General features: G+C 37.8%; 2 protein-coding genes across 3 annotated transcripts in view; one reads left to right on the forward strand and one right to left on the reverse strand.

The window, feature by feature from the left end:
- The window catches only part of LOC138045069 (cyclin-dependent kinase 2-associated protein 1-like), a 4,349-nt gene extending 746 nt beyond the window's left edge, over positions 1–3,603 (forward strand). The window contains exon 3 of one of the 2 annotated variants that reach the window (XM_068891438.1): positions 3,105–3,603. In XM_068891438.1, coding sequence (XP_068747539.1) covers positions 3,105–3,172 — 68 coding nt within the window. In that variant the 3' untranslated portion in view covers positions 3,173–3,603. Of the gene's footprint in view, positions 1–584; positions 3,073–3,104 lie in introns of those variants that run through there. The other variant, XM_068891437.1, reaches the window with a different exon arrangement.
- Positions 3,604–5,533: 1,930 nt separating this feature from the next.
- Positions 5,534–7,748, reverse strand: LOC138044997 (mitochondrial translation release factor in rescue-like). The gene is made up of 2 exons (XM_068891354.1): positions 7,551–7,748; positions 5,534–5,761 (listed from the first exon to the last, which is right to left on the reverse strand). The coding sequence occupies exons 1-2, from the start codon at positions 7,746–7,748 to the stop codon at positions 5,534–5,536; spliced, it is 426 nt and encodes a 141-aa protein (XP_068747455.1).
- Positions 7,749–11,256: the final 3,508 nt, after the last annotated feature.

Here is an 11,256-nt window from a genome sequence, read left to right on the forward strand (position 1 = left end):
AGTGAACATTGTTTTTTTTTTTTTTCACCTGTTGACAGTATGTTCCAAGCTCCCCTCGAAACATCCATTTTATTAAGCCCCAGCTACACGTTGTAACATTAGGGCCGTTTATATGAGGGAAAATAAGCCGTGGCTTGCACAAGACGCGAACTGGGCCATTTATACAAGTGTGTCTTACGTAAGACACAAATGCTCATATAAATGGTTCACGGCTAAGTTCACGGCCAACTGGTCCAAGGATGATGTAATTTATTTTGATGTCTTGTTTTGGGATAATTAATTGTGAGGCAAGATTTGTGACATTACAAGATAAAATGGCTTGAGTAAGCAAACAAGCGAAGAAAAATTATTAAACACATGTAATCCAGTATTGATCCAGTGACGTCGTAAACGAACACTTGCAGTGTGTTGCAGAACTTACACTGTCTGAAGTGATGCAATTTTCGAGTTGCTTAGCAATTTCAATACCACCGCAAATAGTAAGAAGCTGTTTTCTCTTCTGGTGTACTCCACATTCACTCTTTTGCTGAATCTGTTTCTTTAGTATTACGTGACTTGTTGCTCGCACTCGCCATTTTTCTCAGGCAAATGGACAGGGCAAAAAGGAGTCTGGGCTATAGTAACAAATCAAATGCATGCACAGGAGCCGTTCATGGCTTGAGCAAGCAGCAGGCAATGCTTGAGTACATTTATACAAACACTTTCACGTCCAAGGTAAGCCGCTTCCAAGATAAGCACAGCCCAAAACCCCTTGGCCAGGATAAGGTGCGCCTTGAGCTATTCAAGAATTAATATTCCGACGATCTATTGCTTCTTAATTGCTGCTGCAGTACCCTTTTGGATTTCTAAATTGCACAAAAATAAAGTCTTACTCCTCCCCTCGAATATGTTCTTAAAATAAAATGATCAATTTCTTTGAAACTGTTACGCGCATTGATTCATTGATCAAAATGTATGGACTTGTAAAAGCTCCACATCTGAAAACATCTCGAGGAATCCGTACACTGTAGGAACTGTTGGCTCCAGTTGATAAATGATCTAGACCTCCACACAAAAAAAAAACAGAACTGAATCTCAACTTGCCGTAAAAGAGTATCCTTTATTTTAACAACACTTGAGGTGTAATTTAGGAACAAAAGAGTAAACAAATATAGGCGATCGATACACATTTAATCGTTGGCCCGTGACTTCGCCATGGCCAATGTTAATAATCAAGCAATTGAATACATTCAAGTTTCAAGTTAAACATGTTATTTTTAACCCTAACTCCGACATGCGTGCCCGGAATTAACATCAACAGGGTCACACAAAACAAAATTTAACATACTTCACCGTTGGATTCTCTTTCATTTTGGTCACAATAAACAAACCAATACTTGAAATTCACTTGGAAAGCATGTAGCAAACTGAACTTCAACTGAAATGTTTAATTATCATTGGCAGATCGAAAGTGTTGCCCATTGTTTCGCCTAAAAAACAGCTCAAATCATGTCACGCAACACATGGGAATTCAAAATGAAATCAATCCACTACAAATATGGGAAAATAACAGCTTACCTTGAAATTTAAGGAACTCGATCATTTCTCTGTAATGAGAAATGGGAATGTTCAATTTCCTTGTGAAATATGCCTTTTGCATGTTTTTCCTGGTGTTTGTAATTTGCATAAACATTTGGTTACACGTTCTAACATTGTTGATCCAACAAATGTTTTACAACAATGTTTGAACCTGTACCCGGGGCTTTAGAAGCTTTTTGGGTATAGAAAAAATGGGCAGTCAGCCTGAACTGGATGTGGGTATTGCATGCCTGTGGTGAAAAGAAATAAACTTGAAATGGATTCCCCTCCGTTTGCATGAGACCAGGATGAAATGGTATCTGTTGCCTGATAAATACATCACTGACCCAAAAGGCTGAAATGGTATCTTTTGTCTAATAAATATATTACTGACCCAAAAGCATACAAGTTGAAATTTCTGAACCCTGTCTGAAATTTGTTGTACAAGAGTCTCGGTTCTGAGTTCATTGTCGGGCTGGTCTCATGTAAACATAAAAAAAGAAATGTATGGAGACTGATATGAACTCATGCCAGTCAGAGTGAAATAGAGCATTGAGTTTTTTGAAAAGAAACTGAACAATGTATACATTTGTATACCCTTCTTTGTGGAAAAATGAAATAATATAATTAATGATGCAACGATTTCTTTGTGAGAGGTAATCCTTTGAAATAAAGAAAGATTTAGTGGATATTTCAAAATAGTTTGTTTATGAGGCCAATGCACTGTTGCTCTATGCAGAGTGGAATGCTTTGCAATTATCAAAAAAAAATCAGAACAATTACTGGTTGCCACTCATACTAGCATTAAGGACGGTGCCTACTAAAAAGGTATTTTTGCGCAGTTTACTGAATGTGCGGGAAAAACAGATCTCAACAAATGTTATTAAAATCCAAAAAGAAAATTGGAGGTAACCACGCATTTTTCAAAGTTAATTAATCAACAATATTAGAAAAAAAGGTTTAAAATACATAGCAATGTATGGCGTTCCTTTCCAAATTAAAGCTTAATTATCCCTGAAAAATGCATGGTTACCCCAATGTTCTTTTTGGATACCAAGAGCACTTGCTAAGTTCTGCTTTTTTTCGCATAAATTTAAACCGTGCAAAAATATCCCTGCATTAGTAAGCACTACCCACAGGAAATCCGAGTATCTGGAGATAATTATATGCATAACGTATGTGCAATAACAACAGTAGGCACCATCCTTAAATTGCTAGTTCACCCATTGAGTACCAACTTCCAATGGGGTCCAAAGCTTTGAAAAAGTATAATAAGTGCAAAAATGTCATCATCAACAAAATTCTAGGAAGTAAATTTGTCATGCATATTAAGAGAAAATATACCATCAGCAATGAATCTTGGCCAACAGTTTGCTTTGTACTTTTGTTTGCACAGTCATTTTAGATTTTGACAATAAAGAATATAAGTTCCTGCTGCTTTGTTTCAAACAGAAGTAATAATGTGCATGCCGTGCGGGCTTACCGTCACCAGACATGCATTTCACTACTCAAATTAATGAAGTTTGTTGTTGGTTTCTTTCTTGTAGGCATAATGCATGCAAGAGTGCTGGTGAGGGAGTGCTTAGTTGAAACAGACAAATGTGCCAGGCAATAGGATGCCTCAAGGCTACCAACAAAAAGAATTTTTCATGGAAGCTGTTATAGTTTGTTGAACCAACCAATCCATGTGCTCTAATAGGCATGGTTTATCCCGATGTGCAAATGAATGTCAACGATGCTGTATTGACTGAATGCAAAACCAACAATGGGAATGGGTTCATTTGAACATGGTTGTTTAAGAATGACAGTTTTGCTGAAAATCAGCTTTGAACTAAGTAGATCTGGAAAAAAAAAACCCTTTTGGATGTCCATTCTGTTTCTGATAAATAGTTCTAATATTCAGTCCTTCTAAGGGATTTCAGTTTTCTTTTTTGGTGTTCCAGGATCCTTGCAGAGGCTTGGGCCATGTTTAAATTAAACAAGCCATCTCAGATGTTTGAAATTCAACTAATAATAATTAGGAAATAAAATAGATTTTAAACTCTATTTGTGGAATTTATGAAACAATGACAGGGCTATTCTTTTGGTCAGCACCAGAGGAGGAGTGAATAGTATCCCTAATGCATTGCATTTCCTTTTATATTATCAACTGAAATTGTGACGTAATCAGTATCTTCCAGCCACCACGCCGAGTTGAGCAGTGCTGGTTTTGTTTGCAGACAGATCTTGATGTCAAGGCTTGGCATTTAGAGAAGCATATTTGTTATACTTTCATTGCGTGTTGGATGAGAAATTTGGCGTCCAGTTGAAGGGTTTTGCATGTGCTAAATAGAAATATAGTGAAGCTCATGTGAGCCATATCGAGTGCTTGAGCAAATGGCGACGATGTGTTATATGCGATGTTGTTGAGAGTCAATATGTGGATGTGTAGGTCTCCCTTGCTGGTATTAATTATGCCTTTGTGCAACATAAATGAAAGAAAGTGAGTTAAATCTGAAATCTGCTTTTGTGTGGTCACTTCGAAAGGCAATTCTCAAAATGCCTGATCACAAGTACCACTTGTGGGCTCATTAAACTAGTGTATTTTGATAAAATCTTCAACTCTTGAAAGTATGAAAAAATGTGGGTCCTTCTCCACCAAAATACTGTTTCACCATCGATCTTCATGAGTGAAGTCTACATTACGAAAAAAACTCTAATAATCCGTAATTGTACAAATAACTTTATTGATGACCTTTCTTCAAGTCAATGATCACAGTAAAACAATCACATTTTGAATAATAAAAATATAAGTAGTCTTCTGTGAGTCTTGATGAACAAATATCAGAAATTGAAACACAAGGTGATGAGACAGGTGATGAAGTATTGTGAAGCACAAATCACTCCATTATAATCAACAAAACCTACGAATCAATCATTAAGAAGATTGTGTATTTCATCAACCGAGCGCACCATTTTCCTATTCCTGTTGGGAGTAGAATACCAAAAAGACATCTGGGATACTAGTCATTCTTCCTCTGGGTCACACTAAGGATGAACCAGGAAATCTGGTGTAGCACAAGTTGATGTGTTGTTTAATATGGGCTTCAGATACTGATCTCTGAGGCATTCCAAGAAAGATTGTGTTTTTTTTTATTCAGATTGTACTCTTAGGGCCAATTTACACAGTACAGTTTTTGTCGCATGTGACAAGCTTACGAGAGGACTACAACTGGTGACGTTTGTCGTGTATGTCAGAAAAAACATTGTAGCCTTTGAAAACATGTTTTAAAAACACTGCGACAATCATACATGTAAGTCATGTCATAGGCCTGTCATACAGCTGTAAGCTGGTCAAGTGCACCAAAAAACCGTACCATGTAAATCAGCCATAACTTTTTCTTATATGAATTTCAATATTTGTAAACGATATAGTAAAGTGAATGAATAAAAGGTGATGCTTTCCCACTCTAATTCCAATCAATTATGTGCCAAAAGGTGGGTTTCTTTTCCAAGTTTTCAAAGAACAAGAACTCTGGTACAGCTCAGCTCCATTTTTCCACTGGAAAAAAGGGTTGGAGGTACCTTAGGGTAAACAACTTGTGAGCAAAGTGAAATGTTGGTTAAAAAACCCAAAAGAGAGGTTTGGGAATGCCAAGTTTTGACTAGATTCCTGCATGCTATTTATAAATGACTACTGGTATGTCCTCTTTCTTATTGCAAGTCCGGGAGCTCAAGTTTTGTTACAGAAATAAATGTTATTTATACGATAATCAATGATCATCGTCCTCATCATCAGTAATGATTAACACCAGGAGCAAACACCTTTTTTCACAAGGAAGACTGAACATCAGGACTTGTATTGATGAAAAATCTGATTGCCCTTTTGACCATAAGCTTTTTCCCCTCTTTTTATGGATGGAGTTGGTATTTGATTGTTCTCCCCAAGGACACAAATATTATATGGTATAAAAGTACTGTCAAAGATGCTTTTAATTTAGTGAAATGTTGTCAGGTCATCTTCCACATTAGGTGACTCAGCACCTTTATCCAGTGCTTGCTCACGTCGTAGTCTTTTCCTTGCATAATCTGCTTTCCTTTTCTTTTTCTTTGAAGTAGCTTGGGCAAGTTCACTCTCCTTTCCGTTGATTAGAAAATCAAGTTTTTGCTTCAGAATTTCTCTAGCAAGTGTTCTATTTCTTGCAAGAGACCGACTTTCATGACACTAAAAGAAAAAGACAAGCAAAATGTAAGGATTACAGTTTACTGGTAAAACAGAAACTTACTCGATTAACAAAAACAATCCCCAAAATTAATTGAAATAATTTAGTTTTTGTTAAACTGTAATTTTCTTGTGGTTTTTTTCGGTCGTTGACATTATGGTGAATCACAGGTGGTGACTGTAGTGGCGAAGAGTGGAAAGTGGTTGTTATTTAGTAATATTTCTATGTGTTGAGCAGCCCTTTGGGATCAATGTACTGTTCAGAAGGATTAAACGCTCCAGGCAATACTTATTCAAGTTATGTGTGTGTTTGTTGGCCTTGGAAATAAATGTTTGTATTTGCGTTTAGATATGATCACTGTCAGGTTTTTTGGGGTTCTACAGGTTGGACTGTAAGTAGGATAATTATTTGCTGTCATCATAAGTTGGGGGTACTTTTTTCATAACCCAATTTTGGGTAAGTTCAATAAGACTATCAGACAGCTTTCACAAAACAGAATAGTGTCCTGTTAGCACATGAACTTGAACAAGCTTCCACACGCTTTTGGTTGCTGATCTTAGGACCCTAACTGGTATTTAATCACTTTGTTTGAGTAACCTCACACCAAGGTTTTGCAATTAGTACCGTGATAATAGGGATGTAAAAGTAGCTAGTACTGTTGGGTCCAGATAACTCAATAATGGTATATTTCAGAAACATGTTAAACACCTGCTTCTCACATGAGCTACTAGTGGCAGTTACCTCTAGTGATATGAATTAACTTAAGTACATTTGAGGGTAGCAGGGCTGGCGCAGTGTGAGAGCATTCGCCTAAAATACCAACAGTGTGGCCTGGGATCGGTTCCCTGATTCGACACCATAGGTGGTTTGAGTTTGTTGGTTCTCTACTCTGCTCCAAGAGGTTTTTCCCCGGTTACATTCTTCAGTTTTACCCTCTCCTCAAAAACCAACATTTGATTTGATTTGTTCTGATTTTAGTTGATTTGTAGTCTCCCCAATTAGCACAGCACTCGTGATTGTGCTCAGCTAAATAACGTTGAGATTTAAATAAAGTGATTATAATTATGAATATAGTTTGGTGTTGGGGTCCTGTATGAATAACTACTGCCTATTGTTATCATTATTATTGCTTTTTCAGAGAAGTTTTGCCCCTTTTTCCCTATAAAGTTTTAATTTAGACAAGTTAATTCACCTGTGAGTTACTTATAGTTTCCTGGGCTAGTTATGTGGAAAACAAAGACCTTGTGGTAATGCACCTTTCAAAATGACTTTATACCAGGGAGTGGTGGGGGGGATACTTCAAGAATTTCAGGGTGGGGATGTGCCGCTGGGACTCTGGAACCGTTAGCCTATGCCAGAGCTAGTCCAGCTGTTTTTGCTACTTTATACTAGGGTAAACTCCCCAAATCGAAAATGTTGAGGCCGAGGTGCCTAAATTTAAAGTTGCCGATTTGATTTTTTTATATTTTTGAGTGGCAATTCCTGGTTTTCTTAGTTTAGATAAACTCTTCAACCAACTGGTCATGGTTTGGGAAAAATGATACGCTATTCTAGACCCAAACGCTCTAATGTATAAACTCTGTTCTAGGGTAAACTGCCTGAAAACAATACCCTTCACAGCGGCATATACTATATAACCCTAACCTAACCCCCCTTCCCCCTCCGGAGCTTTATTCTAGCCATTGGAAACAACGGGAGTATAGTCGTGTTATGCAATTTATAATTCGATAAATTATTTTTGTTCTAGGCAGTCTTCGTTTTCCACACACCCTCCCTCCAAGTGCATCCTACCTTCACAATAATCCCCGAGGGCTTATGTTTCAGTTGTACACAATTGTTGGTTTTGTTGACGCTTTGCCCGCCCTTTCCCCAACCTTTGATAAAGTTTTCTTCTATTTCATTTTCCTTGAGAGATACTTCGTGCTTAAATCGAACGAAATCAATGACACGAGTGGCTCGAAATATGGCGGATACAAGTAGACGTCCCATCAGATCTGCCCTTAAACCCAAAGCAGTGACTTCGGTAAAACTATTCCATACTCTAAATGTTAAAGGAATGCCTTGGTGAATCCTTCCGGTATTCCGCAAGGTAGTTGGGAAGCATTGCGAGCGTAAATGGAAGTGTCCGTCTGAATGACTAAGGAGGTCTGGGTACAATAAACAAACCACTGGTTGACCTCACTGGTTCATACTATCGCTGTATTTTGGCTTTCTGATTTTAACCGTTAATTAAAAGGCTATAGCAAGGGATTTCCTCTATCGGTTATTTGGGTTTCATTTGTCGGGTGATGATACACACGAAAATTTCCGAGATAATAAGGTGGTAGTCAGCAGAGAGGAACGGAGAGCGGGAAATTGGGGCGGGAAATTTAATTTGATTGAAATGTCAGCTGTCATGCGCATAAATCCTTGTCAAGAAAACGAACAAGCACTCAAGCAAGCAACGAATTATACTTACCTAGAATACTGGTGGATGTCGTCAACCTGTATCTGGAACAAAATTTCTTGCAAGAAAAATTAATGTTCTAGACAGCTGGAACTATGGAAAGACGCAAATGTGGACTGCACAGCAGGAATAGAATCTTACGAACTGGACTGAATATAATTTTTGCCAACGAAGTCGATTCACTAACGTTGGTGTGCATGTTGTGTACATGTACCTTGGAGAGAATAGTTCTAAGAAGTACCTTTCCGCGTGCAGCAAAATCGAACGGTTTAATTATCGACGCCATTATGACATGTTCTTTGTACGTCAAATAATAATGGTAACGGAGAGCAATCATCGATGGTACAAGTCATTTAAAAAGTTAAAGGAGCAATTTGTCGATGGTATGGAACGATTGCAAATGACTAGAAGCAAGGGGTTTTTCCAACGATCGATAACTGGTTGGACTTTACTCAACTGCTAAGTGTAGTTTGTTCCTCAAGAATTAACCTTTGTTTTGCGTGATGAAAAGATCGAGATTCAAAGATACAGCTAGAAGCAAAGACCAGACTTCAGGACATCCAGATTCAGATGGAAGTGGATCTGTAGTTTCACTGCATTCATCTTCATCAGGTGAAGGAAAGAGCCAAGCAAATCCTCACCCTGAAGGTCGCACGATGATTCAAGTGGAATCAGTGGAAGAAATAACTTCCATTAAAAATCGAGACAACAGATTTAAGGACGATTCAACCCCAGCTCATTCTAAACTAGATAGGCTTCAAAAGAGATTGCAAGCACAGCCCACTCAAGACACCTTAGATGAGATCATACATTCCATGAAAAACCAGAATGGTGTCAAAGATTCACAACCCAACGATTCCTCAACTGGTGCTACATATCCAGGTAGTGTGGGTTGGAATACAATGTCACCATCGCAAGTGAAGTGAGTAAATTTTTCTTGGATTTTCTTGTGGATATTAAATTCAGTTTCCTTCATAATAATATACATGCAAAAATTTCAGCATGTTGATTAGCAGGGAGCACATCAATTAAACAGAGTATACAGAAAAGTGAACTTAGTACAGATAGTTGAATCTAGCGCAACAAAGGTGAAATTTTTGCACTAAAAAATCATGTGATTACCTGTACTTATTGACAATGGTCATTGTCTGTGAGATTGTAATAAGTATATTGGATTTTTTCTTCTAGTGGTAAGGAAAAAATGGGTGAGATTCATGCAAGACAGCTAAAGACATATCAGCACACTTTGAAAGTGAAATAAACAAGATTCATGAACAACTTTGTAATGTGGGAAATAGCTTGTTGGCCCTCCAAGATGCATTGCCAGTTAAGATGCTTGAAGCTGCCAATCATAAGTTGGAAGCCAGATGTAATGTTCTAGAACAAGTGTGTGAGCAGATGAAAAACAAATTTGGAAGGTTAGAGCATTCCAATCAGGAACTAGATAAGAATTGTGGACAGTTGCGACAAGTCAATCAAAATTTGGAGGTACGCTGTTTATACTTGGAACAAGTTTCGCAGTGTAGTGAGGGTGAGAAGACAGAGTTGCAGAAAAATGTACATGACCTTGAAGACAAAGTCACTGAACTTGGTTTAAGTAATGAAAAGCAATCAGTGCTTGTCGTCAGCTTGAAGATCTTAACCAAAAGAATGAGACAAAAATCCAGTCAATGGAGGAGGCTAGAAAACTTCTGGAATCAAAGTACAAGTCATGTGCCTCTGAAAATCAAAAACTGGAGAACCAGATTGGACAGTGTCAAAAGACTCTGGATCAGTACAAGAGGTGAGACTTGGATGAGTGGAACTTCTTTATTAATTTCAAACTAACAAATTGTTTGTTTTGTTGTGATATGTTAAAGCTTTACTGCTCAGTTTAAAACTAAAGACATCTGTGAGTCTAGAATTTTATTTTATTTAATGTACACCCTAAATGTGCTCAATGTTTTTTCTTTATCGTAGAAAATTTAGAGATTTTGAAGAAGCCATTGTAACATCAAAGCGAGAGAAAAGGTCAGTTTTTGAGGACTTGGTGAACTGGGTTGGGACGTGGTGAGTGAGAGTGAGACTCAACGGATTTTACTCTGTCTAACAGCAGACGATTTACTTGTCAACTGGGGGCATCTTTGGGTGTTTGAGGTGTTAGGATTCTCAGGTTTTAAGATTTGAGAATCATTTGAAAAGTAAGATTGATATAAAGTCAAAAGTCTCCTATTACACTTTTCATAGGAAAACTTGGCCATGAAGCTGGAATTCTTGAATAAGTCCCACCTGCAAATCAAAGAGAAGTATGAAGAACTCAAGTCCATGTGTGCTCCAAAGGATGAGCTTATTGCTAGGCTGGAAAATGAAATGATGGAACTCTCTGGGTTTGTTGAAAAGACCATGAAGGTAAAAGGAATGTTGTGTGGTGGTACTCAGTCAGTCTTAGCTCATAACAAATAACAATATACTGTAATCAGAGGATCATGCAAATATTCCTCAAACTTGTTTTAACAACATGTCATTAACATTCATAGGATAAATACTAACTTCTTACTAACCGAGCTAGCTCGAGCCATACTGGGGAATATTGGCCCGAGGTCGTGGCAGTACGGACCGAGCGCAGCGAGGTCCGTACAAAAAGCGACCAAGGGCCAATATTCCCCAGTACGGCTCGAGCTAGCTCGCTTTTCATTAGATGGCTTTTTAATTACCTTTGCTTTTTTTTTTTTTTTTGCAAGCCCGTAATTGGCCCGTGGGAATTGCGGGAGAATAATGCCCTACAATTCAGTCATAATTAGCCAATCAGAGCGCACGTTATATCGGCTACAAACACAAGCCATATAATTATACAATAATGATGTTATGTCAATGTCAGTTTTACAAATTGCAAATTTGTGAATAGTCATATAGGGAGAAATGATGTTTTTCATCATCGCTTGTTTTGGAATCTACATATTCATAAGCTAAGACGGCTTTTACTCGGGTAGAAAAGTACAGAATGCGTCTCAGAAAGGAATGCAAATGCAAGAAATTTACTCAAATAATAAACAATTATTGGATGAGGTTGAG

The sequence above is a fragment of the Montipora capricornis genome, chromosome 4, assembly GCF_036669925.1.
Source record: "Montipora capricornis isolate CH-2021 chromosome 4, ASM3666992v2, whole genome shotgun sequence".
NCBI classification, from domain to species: Eukaryota; Metazoa; Cnidaria; class Anthozoa; order Scleractinia; family Acroporidae; genus Montipora; species Montipora capricornis.

Excerpts from the sequence above, each read along its gene's own strand:
- LOC138044997 (XM_068891354.1), bottom strand. The coding sequence starts at position 7,748 with ATGGGACGTCTACTTGTATCCGCCATATTTCGAGCCACTCGTGTCATT. Across the intron at positions 5,762-7,550 it reads CCTCGGGGATTATTGTGAAG|TGTCATGAAAGTCGGTCTCT; the intron begins GTAGGATGCACT and ends TTTTTCTTTTAG.